Genomic DNA, 18,414 nt, shown 5'->3' with positions numbered 1-18,414 from the left:
GTTCTGGTGAGCCTTGCCCCTCGCAGTCTTTCAGCCAATGAGAATAAAACGACTGAGTTCGTCATTTAAGCGCGGATTCAGGCAGTGAAGAAGTACAAAGTGGATTGGATTTGATGGGACAGACCGAGCTCCTGAACGGAATTATCTAATGCGCAGCAGTGAATATGTTAAAAGAGAATGTCTGACAAAACAGATCTTTACATTAGTAAACGTTTTATGAACATCGGGGACATAATTTGATTTCTTGTTGTGCTCCAACTGTTTTCAAGTTTCCAATCTGCACGTCACCAACGATTTCAGGTGAGATTGCCGATTGTAGCTAGCTAAACTATGGTAGTACTAGAGGCAATAGAGGCAATAATGTTAATGTCCGACTATCCAGTCAACGTATAAAGTCTAGAAGCTAATCCATCAAACCTAAATAGCAATTTTGTTGTTGCAGGAATTATATAATGTGTTGCGTTAGTCTATCTAGCTTGCTAGCGTACTTTTTGTATGTGTATCGTGTCGGAGAGATTGGATTTGTCAATCGGCGAGAAGTTTCCCCCATGTGTCATCAGTCCGTTCATTTAAATAAACAAAGATGATGTAAAACGTAGTTGGAGCTGAGCTCGTCATAGTGGCTGTCTAGTTACTTTGCCCTAATAACGTTTCAGATTAGATAAAAACACAATTGTGTCACCACCTTCAACATAAATATACATTAAAGTTAATGAAATGTCGTACACACTAAAGATAAATGAATTTGTATTGAATATTGCAGACGCAAATAATTGCCAAAGGCAAGAACCACAAGAGCATGTAGTTTAACGAGTTACAATTAAACAACATGAACCTCCAAAAGTGCAAGAGTGTACCTGTAGAAAAGCAAGCAATTGACGCCACTCGGCTACTGTATCCCGCAGAAGTTAGTGTCTAGTCTAGGTCGTTTCAGTTTCGTTTCTCAAAACAGGGATGGGTGACATGAGTTTTGACTGCAGTTAGCTAGAAAAGCTTACACGTTTGATCGTATACGTTTAGTTTACACACACAGACTACATACATTGGTGTAATAACAGGTCCTCTCTGTCTATTGATAGTCAATTTGAGAATGTTTTTCCATGTCCTCAAACGATCTTCTGATTGTTCATCATCGGTATTACAGGGTGTTTGACAATGTCAAAAAGGAAAAGCACCTCTTTTGAAGAGACCCACCCCAAGCGGGGCAAGCCAGCTGAGCAAGATGATGTTGATGAAGTGGGTCCCAGCCAGCCTCTTTCCTTACAAAAGGTAACATTTTCCCACTTTTTTTTATATCCACACCTGACAGGTGGTGTGGCTTGATTTCATGCCAGTGTGTTTGGAGGGAGTACAGTCTGTGGACTTGATCATATGTCCCTGTGTTGTTGCAGACTGTCGGGGAGGTGGGCATTGTGGAGAGCATCACTTTGAGGAACTTCATGTGTCACTCACTGCTCGGTCCATTCACCTTTGGTTCCAATGTTAACTTTGTTGTCGGAAACAATGGAAGTGAGTTTAAGCCTACCCTGAAAACCTCACTGTTTTTGGTTTGCACCTCTGCTTGTATCGTTCTACCCTTAAATATTATGGTAGATTCGACATGGTTTACTGTGTTACAATTAAACATGTGTACCCAGTGTAAGTTGTCGATGCTTTGTTTGTTTGACTTTGCTGGTTATCATCATGTGACATGCCTAGGTTTAAGTGCTGTCTTGTTTTCCAATGTGACAGGTGGAAAGAGTGCTATACTGACAGCTCTAATCGTGGCCCTTGGTGGCAAGGCGCAAGCCACAAACAGGGGGTCTTCCCTAAAGGGATTTGTAAAAGAAGGAGAGAGGTAACTTCACACACAAAACCTGCCATTCTTCACTGAAAGACTGAGACATAGTCAAACATACAATCTTGTCACTTCATTTTCCTAAAATGACTTACGGGTCTGAAAGTGTCCAAAACTAGTTAGTCAACAAAGACTAACTGGAACTTCTAGAAAAGTCAAATGGATAATAGTTGGATATGCTTGACTAAAAGTACGTTAATGCCAACCACTCCCACTCACTTTTAGAAATTCCTTTTTGAGTTACAAATGTCAGCCAAGTGATTGTTGCACAAACAGAGGTGTGCATGTTTGTGTGTGTGTGTGTGTGTATGCAAGTGTGTCCAGTTAAATATGATAGTTGTCTAACTGTTTGTGTTGTCTTCTCTGCCTCAGCTCTGCAGATGTGTCCATTACACTCCGAAACAAGGGGAAGGATGCCTACAAACCAGAGGTGTTTGGCCAGGCTGTTATCGTGGACCTGAGGATCACACGGGAGGGCATGAGGTCCTACAAAGTCAAGTCTAAGGCTGGTAATTGACTCTTGATTCATGTGTGTGAACGCACAACCTGACATACTATACATCTACTGCATATTTCTGCATGGCGTTACTTGGGCCCCATTGAGGATCCGTGCTTGTCGTCATGCTGTATTGTATGTTACTCGCTTTTTAAAACACCTGCTTCTCGATCCCAGGTCAGCTAGTCTCTACCAAAAAGGACGAGCTGATGGCCATACTTGATCATTTTAACATCCAGGTACAACCAATTTATGACAAGAATGCAGTTCATAACGTTCTATTAAATATGTGATATTTGATGTGTGTTAAGAGTTTAGGGGTTGACTCGTTTGAACATTTCTTCTTCTTCTTCTTCTTGTCTCGCCGCAAAGGTTCACAATCCTGTGTCGATTCTCACTCAAGAGATGAGCAAGCACTTCCTCCATTCCAAAGGAGAGGGTGACAAGTACAAGGTGAGCAGAGGCCTTATACCTTTATCATTCCTAATTCCTACGATTCCTACGATCATGAAGTAACTTTGAAATGAGTGAAATCGAATAATATAGTAAATTGCTTTAAAATGGTGTGTAGGATTTTCAAAATGTGACTGATGAGTTGCTAATTGTGTCCAAATTGGTCTTGAGAGTGCAACCATTCAAACCTGAGCCACCATCATGCCCTTTGTCCTTGGATTGAACATGCATGGTCTCAGGAAAGCGGTTGGTTTTGTCACATTGGTTGTCCCTGGGTTCACGGTTAGTATGTTGCTCTCCCAGTTTTTCATGAAAGCCACTCAGCTGGAACAGATGAAGGAGGATTACACCTACATCATGGAGACTAAAACCGTCACCCAGAGCACTGTGGAGAAGCATCAGAGCGTGAGTGTTTCTGTGGCTCAGCAGATTCAAGGGTTCTGCTGTGTTCTCATAAACGTCAAGAACATTGCAATACAGTACACTATGGTGGATCTCTTACTGGACTGAATTTAGGCATATAAAGTCTACACTGCGTCTACACTGCGTCTACACTGCGTCTACACTGCGTCTACACTGCGTCTACACTGCGTCTACACTGTGTCTACTCTGCGTGTTTATTTGCTTTATCTGCCCCAGTCTCTGGAGGAGCTTCAGAGAAATTACAAAGAGAAGGAGAAGCTGTACAATAGCTTGGCGTCGCTGGATGAGATGCAGGCCAAGTTGGAGGAGCTAAAGAACCAGATGGCCTGGGCTCTGGTGAGAATCAGGGGGTCGCAGGTCTCCTAAGGCACTTCCATGACATGCTACGTCGTCATTCTCATTATCTGTTGAAATGTAGTTGGTCATCAGTGTTCTGATGTGTTTAGCTGTTACAGCTATTCATCAATTTGTAGTTCTTATTCTTCAGTTTGTAGTTTCTGGTTGTCTGTTTGTTGTTCTCATTGGTCTGTTTATAGTTCTTTTTTTTAGTCTGGTCACACATCTGATGTAAGTGACTGGTGTGGTCCTGTGTTAGGTAACAGAGGTGGAGAAGGAAGTGAAGCCTTGCAGAGAAAGGCTGGAGTCTGAGGGGAGGGCCACCATCAAGTACGATGAGAAGGTGGAGGAATGGAAGGTACTGGAATTTTGACCTTCAAAGCACTTTTGTGTGCTCCTCTTTTGTGTGTGTTTTTTTTTCTCGTGGACATCCATCAAACCTGTCTTTGTGACCTCACTTCCTGTGCAGGGGAAGGTGGTGGAGGCGGAGAAGAGGGACAAGGACATCCGTGATCAGCTGGATGACATCACCGTGCGTGTGCAGCAGATGCAGCCCAAGTTGGCCCAGCTGAGGGCAGAGGAGCAGGCTAAGAACAAACTCTACAAGGCCGCCGAGGTGAGCAACAACTCGCGCCTGACGTCTGTCCAACACTTGAACCTCAGTGGTCAACAGCCACACGTCCAACAGAAGACCTGAATCCGACACAGCTTACCTTGGTAACCTGGGGCAACCGCAGACGTCTTACCTCAGACGAGAGAGGAAGGATCGGTCGAACCTCAGCTTTTTACATTTGCATTTAGTCATTTAGTAGACGCTCTAATCTAGAGCGACTCACAGTAAGTACAGGGACATTCCCCCGAGGCAAGTAGGCTGAAGTGCCTTGCCCAAGGACACGTCATTTTGACATGGCTGGGAATCAAACTGGCAACCTTCAGATTACTAGCCCAACTCCCTAACCGCTCAGCCATCTGACTTTTCTTCTCCAGACCAGCGTCCACAAGAACCGAAACAACCTGAGGGACCTGGAGAAGGACAAGGACCAGCTGTCCAAGAGGATTGACGAGCTCAAACAGAGGTAGTGCTTCTCTTCTCATCGCCACTCTCGTTTCCTCTCCTTCGTTTTCTCTCTCTGTCTCTAACTCTCCCTCTGTCCCCCACTCCCCTGTATCCTCTCCAGTATCAGTGAGACGACGGGTGCAGAGAGCCAGCTGCGTGCGGAGCGCATCGGGAAGCTGCAGGCGGACCTCGACACCCTCAGCTTCCAAGACTCCACCCTCACCCAGCAGGTCGACCAATACCAGAAGGCCGTGGACAGGGCCAAGGACGAGCTCGCCAAGATGAAGTGAGTACTCAATCCTCTGACGTCCACCTGTGTTTGTGTCTGCTCAACCAGATTCACCCGGAGCCGACCGCTCGCATTTAGAAAGGGATCAGTCGGGATTTCAGTTACAAAAAGACATCTTCTATCCGTCACATATCAGGAAGTGTGAACGTGGACGTGCAAGATGTGTCTGATATCCAAACCGGTGTTGTGTGGTGCGCTTTCAGGCGGGAGGAGAGGCCGGCTCAGGTGGCTCTTGACGCTAACCAGAGGAACCTTAGGACTATGGAGAACAGTCGCACCGACCGCCTGCGCCGCTTTGGAGACCAGATGCCTGGGCTGCTGGCCGCCATCGAGGAGGCCCACCGGAAGGGCAGGTTCAAGCACAAACCCAGGGGGCCTCTGGGTAAGGCCCTGTTTGTGTGTGATGAAGCCGTGGGCATGCAACTCGGTTGATGCATTCCCAGGTCTGGAAAAAAAAGGGATTTGAAATAGCTTTATTAATACCCAAGGGGAAGTTGCAACAGGCAATAAGAGGAAATGAAGAAAAAAGTAATACATACACAAAACTGTACAAAACTATTTAACCCAGATTATACAGGTGGCACAGATAACACTGCGAACAGTAAATAGAAGTGAACAGCGAATGTGAATAGTGAATGGTGCCCAAACAGCACTGCTGTTGTTCCGTCTCACAGTGAGGCATTGTGGAGTCTTAAGAGCTGGCGAGATGGACTTCTGACAGCGCTCCTTGTGACACTGGGGTGTGAACAGTCTGGCGCTAATGGTGCTCCGCTTCACAACAGCCATGTCGTAGAGGGGGGGCAAGAGACCTTCAACACAGTGGGCAGCTGAAGGGGGGCGGGAGACCTTGCCACTTCCACTAGGGGTGTGTGTGTATGTATGTGTGTGTATATATATATGTGTCAAGGCTGTCTTTTTTTTTTTTTCTCTTTTCCCTCTCTTCTATCACGTTCCATCTCCTCCCCACCCTCTCTCTCCCTCTCTCTCTCTGTGTCTCTCTCTCTCTCAGGCTACTGTATTGGTCTGAAGGACCCAGAGCTGGCCCTGGCGGTGGAGGTGTGTCTGAAGGGCCAGATGCAGGCCTTTACGTGTGATAACCATGACGACGAGCGCGTGTTGCAGGGCCTGATGAGCAGGGTCTACCCTCGGGGCAGGCCCTCCATCATCACCAGCCAATTCCTGCCTCATAGGCACGACACCAGCAGGAGGTGTGTGTGTGTGTGTGTGTGTGTACACAGTAGGACTGCATGGAGGGTCTAGTGTCTGGTTCATGTGAAGTGTATTTCCTGTGGGTACTGAAGTGTGTGTGTGTGTGTGTTAGGGAGGTGAACCACCCCAACTACCCCTCCGTACTTCAGGCTCTGGAGATTGAGGACCCCGTTGTGGCCAACTGTCTTATTGACCAGAGAGCCATAGAGTGCATCCTGCTTATCAAGGTAAACACACACACACACACTCACACACAGACAGACACTCACTCAAGGCCCTACAGCGAGAGGCTTGCGTGTGTGGCATCTTCAGTTCCAAAACGACCAGCTACCACTCGCCACGCTCGTTCTCCTGTGCAGTGTTTCTGTCCACTCTTGACCGCGGTGTGCCGGGACTTTCTGTAACCGTGTGTGCAGGACACAAAGGAGGCCCGCATGTTGCTGCAGGGCAGTAACCCCCCCAGGAACTGCTCCCAGGCCTTCACCAAGGACGGAGACCAGGTGTACACCAACCGCAGCTATGCCTCGGACCAGAGGAGGCCCAACTTCCTCAGTGGAGATGTGGAGGAGGAGATAAGGTGTGTGTGTGTGTCTGACGGAGAATACGGACTTGAGATGCCACGTGTCCATCTACCTTCCCTCGTTCTCCAGCCTCTGCCTGTGTTTTCTCCCTTCCCCTCGGTCTGTCTTTCATCCAACTCGGCTGTGTCTCTCCCTCCCTCCCTCTGCCTCCACGCTGTGCTACCACCAGGCACCTGCAGGGGGAGATACAGAACCAGAGTGCCTACATGGTGCGCTTCAGGCAGCAGATAAAGAAGGTGGAGGACGACGTGAGGCAGAACGAGGGCCTTCTGAGGAAGGCCCACGAGGAGAGGAAGAGGACCAAGGTCAGCTCGCCTCTCTGATCTGGTCGGCGCCGTCTAAGATACGAGATGAGACTCTCTTCTCCGCTTCTCCTGGCCTCACTCTTTTCCCTCCCTCCCTCCCTCCCTCCAACAGGACAAGTCTACGAAGCTGCAGCTGGAGATGTCCGACCTGCAGAACGTGGAGGAGCCTCAGTCTGAGGACCTGCGACCTCTGGTGAGTACAGACCCTGCTGGGGAGGCAGACCGAGGAGGCTGGTTAACACAGCCAGGAAAGGGGAGCCAGGGTGAATCATTCACAGCTGTGGGAAGAGGAGGGCAGGTGCTGTCCTTGTCAGTCCAGGCCACCCTCTCAAAGGCTACTTTGAGCCGATGCTCTCTGGACGCTGTTTCAGAGCACCAGAGGCCGTGAGTTAGCGAGATGGAAATGCTTTCAAATGACTCTTTCAGTGTGAGTTTAGTCACACTTGTCCTACGGATTGACATTGCACTCGCCCACGCATTCAGGTGGACTGTACACATCATTTCATGTCACATCTCTCGTACGCATGCTGACACGCACTGTGTCCCTGCAGGAGGAGGAGCTGCAGGAGATCTTGGATAAGATCGCCTCGTCCCGTGTGGAGAACGAGGAGGCGCGAGGCAGGATGGCCCAGCTGAAGGCTGACTGGGAGGCGGTGAACCGGGAGTACCAGCAGCACAAGGAGCAGATCAGCAGCGTGGCCGAGGAGGCCGAACCCATCAAGGTCAGGCCCATCAAGAGCACAGCTGGGTAAAGGTGGACCTGGCAACTCCTAATGAGGAGGAATATAAGGAAAAACCTTTTTTATTTTTTTTACTAGAATATTATAGTACTAATTGTCTTGACCAACTTGACATTTGATGTTGAATCGGTTGAGACGCATTCTAGTTCTGAAATAATGCCTGAGCGAGAACTTTTAAATGTTCTTAAGGAGTTGTGACATTTCTGAAGGGGAAATAAAGGAAGTTGGGAAAAGGGTGTTCTTACCTTGTGCCCCCGTCCCTCCCCAGGACGAGCTCAATAAGAATGACCTCGAGGTGGATAGGAACAAGCGCCACAAGAAACACTACGAGGAGAAGCGCACGGTTCACCTCCAAGGCATCCAGGACCTAGAGGCCGCCCTCAAGGACAAGGAGAAGGAACTCTCAGTACGCAGGAGTGGGTCTGGGGTGGTCTTATGTTTTGAATGTTGCACACGCGTGTAGAAATAGGAAGGTGTGTGTGTATGAGCTCGCTTTCGTCTCCACCCCCACCGCCCGTTTCTCTGACTATTTTCTATGCGTGTCCGTTAGACATCAATCGTCAAGGCGTCTGAGATCTGTCCGGAGCGCTTGGAGGTACGGAGGTCAGCCAAGAGTCTGGACACCGAGATCAGCCGACTGAAGCTGAAGATCAGTTCCCAGCAAGACCAGCAGGGGGACGCTGAGGATATCATCAGGTACACGACCTCTGACCTTTAACAACCCCCCCCCCACACGCTTCAGCTTCAGACCATCAAACCCTGTGTTGATCTGCCGCTTCTGGCTTTGTGTTGGTTCAGTTAGCACCTCCCGGCCCCGAGTGTTGTGTCGTAACCAGGTGAACGCACGTGTGTGTGTGTCCCTCCCTGTCCACAGACAGTACCACGACGCCATGGATAGCTACAAGACCGTCTCCATACAGGTGAAGAACCTCAACCAGTTCGTCCACCTGCTGGGACGCATCATGAACGACCGACACAAAGTCTACACAGAGCTCCGCATGTACGTGGAGACCCCCCCCAGTGAACTGTCTACTGGATGCAACGATCTCAATGCTGCCAACTCTGCGGTCATCAACATGGTTCTGACACTCGGTGTGTTCTTCTGTTTCTCTGTAGGTATCTGGCTGTGAGGTGCAAGTACTACTTTGACTCCATGCTGTTCCAAAGAGGTTACACAGGGAAGATGACCTTTGACCACAGGAAAGAGACCATGTCCATTTCGGTAAGAACCCATCAGATCCACATGTTTCATTTCCCAAATGACTCCAGAAAAAACCATCCTTGGTCGTCAAAAGATTGTACGCTGACTCGTTAAGACAAACAATCTTTTCACCCTGTGTGTAGGGTCTCAGTCGTGCACTCTTTCACACGCTGTCTGTCTCGTTCAATCTGTCCCCCACACTCTCTCTCACTTTCTGTTTTCCGCCCTATTATTTCCTCCTCTTTTCTTTGCCTCCCAGGTCCAGCCAGGTGAAGGGGACAAGGCTGCTCTGAGCGACATGCGCTCTCTGTCCGGCGGGGAGCGCTCCTTCTCCACCGTGTGTTTCGTCCTGTCCCTGTGGGCCATCGCTGAGGCGCCATTCCGCTGCCTTGACGAGTTTGACGTCTACATGGTGAGAGGGCAGGATATACAGCAGGATATACAGCAGGATATACAGCAATACTTGGTTATTAAATTGAATCTTTACTTGATTTTTCTTTACGGATCATTTCGTTGACATATCCTTAATGTTCAAGTACATTGTTCCCTTAAAAATCCAGTGCGGATTTGGCAAATTTAGCTTTTACAAATGTTGCACATTGCATGTTCTCACATGGCGTATGTTCTCACTTGGCCGGCTTCATCTAAAGAGTTAGTGACTAGGAGGTTGGTTGTTTTGTCAGGACATGGTCAACCGAAGGATCTCAATGGATATGATGTTGAAGGTTGCTGCAAGCCAGAGACACCGGCAATTTATCTTCCTCACCCCACAGAGCATGAGGTACCTGCCAGTGTCTAACAATATCAATGTTTCTTTAAATTAATTTGCATGCTGGTAGTGGTGGTTTAAAAAATATATGTTATAGAAGTATTCAAATTTGTGTAGATGGTGTGAACCCTGTGGGCTGTGAGCTATGAATCTTGTGAGCTAAAACTGAAGTGTCACTACTACACTGTAGTTGGCTTATTGTCGTTGTCTTTCTCAGCTCTCTTTCTGTAAACCATCTGATTCGGATTCTCCGGCTGAATGATCCAGACCGCAGTCAATCGGCCTTGCCTTTTGGCCAGAGGAACCAGGAGGAAGAAGAGGACTGAGAAAGAAGGAAGACACTGACTGAAGCCCTTACTGCACACACTTGGTAACAATGTGTTTTAAGAGTGTAAAATATTGAGAAAATGTTTGTGCAATTCTGTTCTGGTTGAGATATTTGTATATAATTTTGTTGTTTTGCATTAATGACTGAATTTTGTATTTTATTTCTCAGTGCAAACCATTTACTTATTACTGTAAATGTTATGGGATGCCTGAAAGCACATGCATGTGCAGCAGTGTACTTGTTTATATTGTTTCTATTCTGTTTTTCCCCCTTAATTTTGATAATCTTATAAGAGACACACCTAAAGTTTGTAAGCTTTACAATTTCTGAATATTATTTACAAACAACTGCATGGCAAAACATATATATATTTCAGTTGTTTTGGACCAGTTGAAAAAATAAATATATTCATGTTTTGTACAGAAATTGGCAGTTAAGAGATTTAAAAAAATGTTACTTTTAAAGGTCAGACCTGAGATTGAGGAGGGTCATGAAAAGTCATCTTTTGAAATAAAGTTAACTGCACTTTGTCTCACTCACATTTGAAACAGTTTACAGTTGCTCAGAGTAACTTTATACTAAGACAGTCCTCTACTGTTAGCAACAATAGCCTTGTAATATTGCTAAATATCTATTGTTATAAATTGAAATTTGACAGTGTTTCATCCCTTTTAAAGCAATTTCTCTATGGGTATGAATAAAGTACCTGTCATGCTTTGATTTATTAACAATTCAAATGCATTACACTACTGCTGACCGTGTTATTATAGTTTACAGTGCAAATATGTGCAGAGTGTGACTTTAAGGGTTCAGAGCCAAGTCTTAAACCCAGACAGTCAACATGTAGTCCAATAGAAAGCATGCACACTCACGCTCAACTTCAGTCAACGTCTGAAACAACACACATCGCTCTACTGTAGCAGTAAGAACATCCTCCTGAATACCCGATAAACATGAAGGATAAATCAATAGCTTCAAGGTTATTTGATAGTTATTCAGTGAGCCCTGGTGAAACAGAAAGAGCAGCAGTATATCACCGGCAAGTAGACTGTGAGGAGCAACATGACGAGCAGTTGGAGAAAGCGAGTAAGAAAACGAAGTGCCACCGCGAGATTCATCTTTCGTTTTTGCCAGAGCGGTACAAACCTTTAGAAGAAGAGGACGAGGCAAGAGAAAAAGCCAAAGAAGCAAAGAAGAAAAAGAAAGCAACATATAAAAAAATAAGAAAGGTATGGATTAAACATACTAATACCCTCTCGGCTCCTAGAAGTATTTAAATTGATCTTTATTCACCCAATGATTTGCACAACGACTAACCTCATTTTATTAATAACATAAGTACCATACCATTTTCAGATACTTTCAACAATAGAAATCCCAAACGAGTATCCTTGCAGTACTAATTTCATATAAATTGGGTAAGTAGCCTAGAACCATTACTGGTATCACGAGTCAGCAACCATACAATATTAGACTAAATTAAATATTCCTGAACATTACTAATTTACGGTCACTTAAGTGTATCAACTTTGAATCACAAATTGTATTAATTGATACACGTAAAAAATAAATCATAACTGTGGGTTACAGATAGACGAACAGCCTACTCAGGATTAATCCAAATTGTCAATTGTTGTTTTCCCTGTGTGTTTTCTAATCACCTCTAAATGAACACATGGATAGGACTATGGGATGACTCGTTTAGAACTGAAATGATTGAAATGTAACATGACAGGGTTACTAAGAAATACATAAGATGCTGCTACAGAGATACCATTTTGCAGAAAATAATCAAACTGCTGATCCATGCAAAGCAAAACAACCTATGTTCTCTGTGTTACTGGTAATTTACTGTAATGTCAATCATTTAAATAAGGAGGCTCTCTTATTCTCTCTTCTTTTTTTGGCTGTAGTTGTTGTCTTTAAATAGCAGGTTAGACTATGCACAGGCAAGCATTTACTCACACTTGGTTTCCCAGACACTCATCCAAGCTCAGACCATCACTGGTCAGCCAGGCTAAGCCCATTGATTTGCTAAAGAGCTTTGGGCCCACTACATCCCACAAAGCTTTAATGTGATGTGACCCTTTCTGCCTCTCTGATGTTGTTGGAAAGTCACATAGAGAAAGTTAATGCTATGACCATAGAGGGTGGCAAATAGAGTCCTTGTTGTCGGTTTTCCAGTTGGTCTGTTGTTTTTCAGTTGTCTGCTCCATACTTGATAAGAATACCAGAATCACAAATACAATTGGGAACCTGTTTATATGTTTACAATTCACTCACTGGCCATGACTGCAAATGTATAGTTTCTACATAAAGGGTATAAATACCCTTTATGTAGAAACTACCCTTTATACAGGAAATTTCCTGTGTTTGCGTGCTGTAGTGCAAATCTCTATCACAGCCCTCACGTTCTTAACATGATGGAAGTGTTCCAATTGAACATAAAAGTATTTCTTATCCGCCTGAACATCCATCATGAATACTGTCACGTTTTCCATATCGTGTTGATGCATGCTTGCCCCAGCCAAGTTTACAAATACACAGATTTAGGGCTTTATTGAGGAAGGACAATTCTTGGATCTTGGTTGTAAAACCTGAGGTGTTATTGTAAGTTATTTTGTGAAGAACAAGGAAATGGTTAGTGTGTGTAGAAAGCTTATCTGATCAAACCAGAAATATTATTGGGCTATGGTCAATTATTGTATGAGCTCATAGTTAACATTGTCTAACAATAGTGTATATTATAAATTAATTGGGATATATACATTGTTTAGTTAAACAGGTGAAGGTAAGAAGGTCTGGTTAAAACTGAATTGTTGGCTGTGTGTACAGGTAGTTTTTTTTGTTGCTGTTTTTGAATGTCCCCTCACACAGTCAAACTGCTGGATTTGTTCCATTTGCCCTTCCCTTCCTGAACACTGACCATGGAACCCTAATGTTTAGCAAGACTGCCTGTTTTAGTTAGAGGGAAATGTTGCTGTTTCCCCCTGCTGTTCGGCCATTGTTCCAGAATGGTACAGAAGGATTTCTTCATAGTTGGCCTAGTTCTGTCTTTTTGATTGGATGAAGAAACCAAAAACAACTTTGAATAGCATCGAATGAGAATATGACTCCCTGCTTACCCATCAAAGTCCATCCAAAACAATATGCCAGAGTGGTGGTTAAAAACAATGTTTTACTGGTGATTAATATAGTTTAGAGTTCTTAACTTCATGGTTATTGATTGGGTGAATCTGTTCTCCTGTGGGGCTCTTGTCTTTCAGAATGTTGGCAAGGCCTTTCACTACAGCTGGAAGTGTTTGATTTTGGGCCTACACAGCTTTACAGCAGGGTACTCCACTCCCATCTCTGCAGCTGCCAACCTCGTCCCAGACTTCCACGCTGGCAAGGCCAAACGCTGAGTTGGCCGCATCATCATATTTTCTTATGATTCGTAAAACCACAATTTCAAGTCAGGTTTTGCACTGAACAAAGATTTTATATTGTCATCTGTTAGGAATACAATGTTCTTACTTTAGTATTATTACAGAGACTAACAGATTGTGATCGTAGGTAACTTACAAATGTATATATTTTTATTGACTTGTAATACACATAATGTTTGTAAATAATTTGTATTTATGAGATGAAATTAGTATATCTGTATACAGTTTTTATCTTTTGTACTTACTGTGGTGTTTCAGAAAAGTTTAAAAAATATTTGTATACATTTGGGTAATTCTGAATAGAAAAAGATAATTACTGATTGTACAGAACCCTAAGAACCTTAACTAACTAGAATAGGATATTACTAACTATAATGTGAGTACGTTTCTCCAACGTAGCTTGTGCCTTTTTAGATCAAATATAGCAACCGCTCTTTCCTTTTTCACTAAAGGAGACAATGGAGTGCGAAAGGTAGCTGAAGCCAGTGTTTCCCACAGGTTCTTTGACCTCAGATTAAGTGAATGAGGACAGGAGCTTATTAACAAAGAGATTTAGAGGAAAGACTTAACATGGTGGCCAGGGGAACCAAAACAGGAAAAGGAGGCAGAAAGGATGAGAGCCTGGGCTTCCTGCTCACAGGGAACCTACTGTACACTGGTCTTTTTTTCTGCTTGTGAACACAACATTCATATTTCTGCTTGTGTCTTGATGCTTACTTTGTACTGTACATGTTTAATCATGTGTTGGATCATCTTTACAGTATTTGTGATTTGATGCATGGGCATGTCTGGGCAATGCAAGAGGAAGTGTAAGGAATGTTTGTTCTGGCCGACAGGTTAGCCAACCGTGTATCCATAGAATGAAATGTATTCGTCTGCTAAATCAAATAAACTTCTGAATCCGATGTATAAAAGGTGTAAATAAATAAATAAATACACTTTTTTTCAAAGTGGTGGCACACTGGATGACGTCCTTAGCCTGCGACGGCTGATGTGGCTTCCGGTATTTCTTTTCAGCTTTGTTGACAAAAGGTAAACAACCTAGTCTCCCAGAGAAAGCTAACGTGGGCTTTGCAAGATGACGGACCAGAAGGCAAAGAATATCAGTTCAATTCCAATTGATGCATTTAGCAATATGCGAATCACATCTATATGGACATATCTGATGTCTGTAAGTATGATATTTCATGATTAGCTACTAAAGTAAGCTACATCAGAGAATGTCTAATATAGAGAGAACTGCCACTCTCGGGAAACTTCCGGGTTCTGAACTGGTTTAAGTTCCATGTGAGGGCGCTAACAAGCGAGTGCAGAATGAATGGAGGTCTATGGAGCTATACCCCTCAAAATCCACTTTTTTCAGGATATAATTTTTGTCTAGTAATTTGAATTCTGAATTCGAAAGGGAAGGCAAAAAAAAATACACACTGCTGGCTGTTAGATTTTTTTAAAGTCGCCTTTCTGTTCTAAAAAGCTTTTGAAAATGTAATTGACGTCATACACATCGTATGACCAGAGCTACTGCTTTACGGAAAGCTCTGGTCACTTACTTTTTTCTGTCAGGGCATCAACAACACAGCTGACATGTTAGGCTCTTCCTGTCAATACACATGCTAGAAAGAGTTTTGGCTTGCTAATGTTGTTGCTAATGTTGCTAATGCTCTGACACTCTGATTCCGCTTCGGATGCCATCAAGCAAGAGCTCTGGTCGTATCAGTCCTTCACTAACCAATCAGCATTCATTAGCAGAATGCTAGCGTGTTATAGGCAACAACGACTCACCCTGTAGGAAATCAAAAGGACATAAGTACTCATTCATTCAACTTTCGACCTATAATCCATGTTGAACATGCAAAAACTACAATCAAATCGGAGATTTCTCAACGACAATCAGGCAAAAGAGACAAATTTAGCCGTTTAGCTCCATAGACTCCCATTCAACATGCACTCGCTTGCGATCACTCCCAGTGGAACTCTGGTGGAACTGCAACCAAATTCGGTACAATGGGGCTTAATAGGGAGTGGCAAGGCTCTCCTTAAACAGGCTCTGGCTACATTCTGTCGCTACTACTAGTACATTACTATAAGTATAATTGCATAATAGCTTCGGCAAACTGGTTGAGTAGCTCTAGTTAGCTACCTAGATCTAGAATGTTACATTTTATTGATATACCTTGGATTTGTTTGACTGCTTCGTGTAGTTACACTGTTGGCTAACGACGAATGAACAAGATCCAAGTAAAACGTGTAGCTAAATAAACGTGCATAGTGATAGGCTAGTACGGGTCGCTGATCAATTTTGTAATCGGAGAGATGTAGTAAGTGTTTTAATGTTTTAATCTGATATTTATTTCGAGAAAATAATCATTGTGATTTCCCGTCCTCAGATACAATGGTCTGAAACATGGCTTATTGGGTTGCTAGTGTTTCATGTTCTCTCTTTCTGCCTGACACTGCTGACCTGTAGATATTACAGACTCCAGATCTTTCACTTCCTTATGTTGGGTAAGTCAACATGTATTTGAAGTTTGATTGCCACAATGGTACAGTACTCACCAGTTTTCCACAGTACTCATATGTGTCTATAAAAGGTCAATTCTGGCATTTTAGATGATGTACCACTGTACTATCTCACACGTCTTAACGTTTTCTAACATCTGGACACCCAACGATCAAAGATGTTTGATCCAGTTCAGATTAATCTAGATATTTTCATATTGACAGTGGCTTTAAATACCACTTAGTGGGAAATTAAATTGTTCCTCTCTTTACAGTGTGCCTGGTGTATAGCGCTGAGTACTTAAATGAGCTGGCAGCCATGAACTGGAAGTAAGGACAGCATTTATCTACCCACAATATTAAAATGTGTCAAGAAAAGCTTTTAAACTATTTTAATGCACCAATGCAACTTCAATGTTTTCCAAAGGCCAACTAGCTGTAGACTATAATGAGCATTGTACTTTACTAACATGAAATTATTCTGTTTTTGTTGCAATGTATTTACAGGTTGTTTTCACAATTCCAGTACTTTGACTCCAAAGGAATGTTCATATCACTGGTTTTCTCCATTCCCCTTTTATTCAACGCAATGATAATTGTGGTATGTGGTTACATAATTTCTTTGGTTGTGCGCTTAGACTGTCGGCTAATGTGTATATATTAATGTGTGTGTGTTTGAGAGAGAGTGAGTGAAAATGGGTGTGTGCTATATATTGATTGCTGTCTGTGTTAACGTGTGTGTGTGTGTGACAGGCATTGTGGGTGTACCGAACCTTTGTTACCATGACTGAGCTGAAGATCCTGCAGCTAAAGAGGAAGGCCCACAGAGAGAGCAGGAAGAAGGCAGAGTGATCTGACATCACATCCTGGGTGAAGCAGTCTGGGATCGTCTGGTCCGGCCCCCCGTGTGAGCAGGACACAGAACAGTGTCACTGGTTGACTCGTATCTTAAAGTGGAGGCAGATTTGCATATGGACGTACAGTACACAATGAGGTGTTTGATCTGAATCTATAGTTTTCCATCATTCTAAAGGGTACTTTTAATGGGATGCCATCTGTTCCATAAACTCTTTCCCTACCCCTGTTACTCCCTATTGGAGCTCTCAAAGGACTGGTTTGTCTGGTTTGGTGGTGTTGATCAGGTTAAATACTGTTCTCTGTAGTGTATAACCATTGTGTCATGACATCCAGTATACTGATCACTTTGTATGAATGACCAAAATATGATTGTATGTTTTATAGAATGGCCTCAGAATTTTACAAAGCAGTATACTATGGTAAAGGCTTATGTATTGTTAAGTTAATAATAAAAGTTGTGCTCATGCACATTTTCTGTGACAGATATTGCTTGGATCCTTAGTGACCAGCATTTGTAAGTGATGCAAAATAAATTTCTCCTTTGCCAACTGACCCTTCAAGTGTTCTCCTGTTGTCCACAAGAGGGCGTGATTCACCCAGTCAATTCAGCCTGTGTGTGCTCCACTAGGCCCAAGGAGGAAAAAGACAAAAAAAACATTTAGGATGATATAAAGTTCGAGCCTCCCATCCAGTCCTGCAAAGTAGAGTTCCTATCCAACAAGGTAGAAAACATTTACCCCAAAAATGGAAAATAAAACTGTTAATTTCTAAAGCCCAATTCCTTAAAAAGAAGCCAATAACGACTGTGCTTTTTCACAACTCACTTAATTTTTCATTCTTTATCGGCAAGAAGAGAACCAGGCATGAAAAGCTGGACTCCAGCTGCGTGTTGTTATTCATGCCTATTACACTTATTTATTTTTCCAGATGCGAACGACGTGTGTGTTGGTATGCCGACCTGTGCTGAATCTGTCAGGGTCGATTGCTAGAGACGTGAGTGATCGGGCCGGTCGGCTGCAATCCTGTTATGGAAGTCATCTGAGGTGGGGGGAGAGGGTGTGGAGGGGGAGGCAAACTTGGCAAGGCCTTGTCTCTGGTGTGTGGGGTTTGTTGCATGCCAAAGGTTTGTATTTCTCCCCCCCTTGACTATATCTTACTGAGTGATCCACCGCTGCCAAAAGAGCGGCCTTTAGAAGTTTCTCTCCTAGTCCTCCGCAGTGGCCAGTATAGGCAGGTGGCTCCACACAGCACAGGCTCCCATGCATGTACAATACCTAGTTTTAAGAATAGATTATAGGATAGGATATACAAGTAAGGACCCCTGTTGAAATGCAGCTACAGTTACACATAAAAAGCAGAGAGGAATGGATGAGGTTTAGTAAAACTGTGTTAAATATATTACAGGAATCATCTGGACATACTTATTGGCTTACTAGGAATCTTCTGGGATATAAAGTGTCTGGCAGGTGTTTCATGGCCCACAGACAATAGTATCTCTGAATCTCTATTGAGTCTTTGTTCAGATCAGCCCTTGATTACATGACATGAGATTGGAGGGTTGTCTTGAACATGTTTGGCCAACATTTTCAGATTCACATTCAATGT

The 18,414-nt window shown here is 43.8% G+C and overlaps 3 protein-coding genes across 4 annotated transcripts; all 3 read left to right on the top strand.

The window, feature by feature from the left end:
* Positions 1 to 65: 65 nt before the first annotated feature.
* On the top strand, positions 66 to 10,563 carry LOC146286949 (structural maintenance of chromosomes protein 6). Its single transcript, XM_084699718.1, has 27 exons — positions 66 to 300; positions 1,145 to 1,269; positions 1,392 to 1,509; positions 1,732 to 1,837; positions 2,210 to 2,346; positions 2,511 to 2,572; positions 2,706 to 2,786; positions 3,090 to 3,191; positions 3,426 to 3,545; positions 3,805 to 3,903; positions 4,015 to 4,161; positions 4,533 to 4,621; positions 4,724 to 4,888; positions 5,095 to 5,273; positions 5,901 to 6,099; positions 6,213 to 6,327; positions 6,517 to 6,677; positions 6,851 to 6,986; positions 7,099 to 7,179; positions 7,538 to 7,708; positions 7,995 to 8,132; positions 8,277 to 8,422; positions 8,601 to 8,726; positions 8,843 to 8,948; positions 9,187 to 9,339; positions 9,611 to 9,708; positions 9,914 to 10,563. The coding sequence occupies exons 2-27, from the start codon at positions 1,156 to 1,158 to the stop codon at positions 10,020 to 10,022; spliced, it is 3,258 nt and encodes a 1,085-aa protein (XP_084555844.1). The 5' UTR covers positions 66 to 300; positions 1,145 to 1,155; the 3' UTR covers positions 10,023 to 10,563.
* Positions 10,564 to 10,908: 345 nt separating this feature from the next.
* Positions 10,909 to 14,366, top strand: LOC146286948 (required for drug-induced death protein 1-like). The gene is made up of 2 exons (XM_084700274.1): positions 10,909 to 11,253; positions 13,291 to 14,366. Exons 1-2 carry the CDS (start codon positions 10,978 to 10,980, stop codon positions 13,426 to 13,428), a joined length of 414 nt encoding a protein of 137 aa, XP_084556400.1. The 5' UTR covers positions 10,909 to 10,977; the 3' UTR covers positions 13,429 to 14,366.
* Positions 14,367 to 14,453: 87 nt separating this feature from the next.
* tmem18 (transmembrane protein 18) lies at positions 14,454 to 17,361 on the top strand. Of its 2 annotated transcripts, none has more exons than XM_084700144.1 (5): positions 14,454 to 14,623; positions 15,840 to 15,957; positions 16,227 to 16,281; positions 16,459 to 16,552; positions 16,705 to 17,361. In XM_084700144.1, the coding sequence occupies exons 1-5, from the start codon at positions 14,531 to 14,533 to the stop codon at positions 16,801 to 16,803; spliced, it is 459 nt and encodes a 152-aa protein (XP_084556270.1). In that variant the 5' UTR covers positions 14,454 to 14,530; the 3' UTR covers positions 16,804 to 17,361. The 2 variants fall into 2 exon arrangements, with proteins under 2 accessions (XP_084556270.1, XP_084556271.1); XM_084700145.1 differs by lacking the exon at positions 14,454 to 14,623 and adding an exon at positions 15,581 to 15,690.
* The last annotated feature ends 1,053 nt before the right edge of the window (positions 17,362 to 18,414 follow it).

This window comes from Hypomesus nipponensis, chromosome 6, assembly GCF_054491055.1.
Source record: "Hypomesus nipponensis isolate SF chromosome 6, ASM5449105v1, whole genome shotgun sequence".
Classification (NCBI taxonomy): Eukaryota; Metazoa; Chordata; class Actinopteri; order Osmeriformes; family Osmeridae; genus Hypomesus; species Hypomesus nipponensis.
The sequence above is the reverse complement of the archived record's forward strand: the minus strand, read 5'-3'. Positions and strand labels throughout refer to the sequence as shown.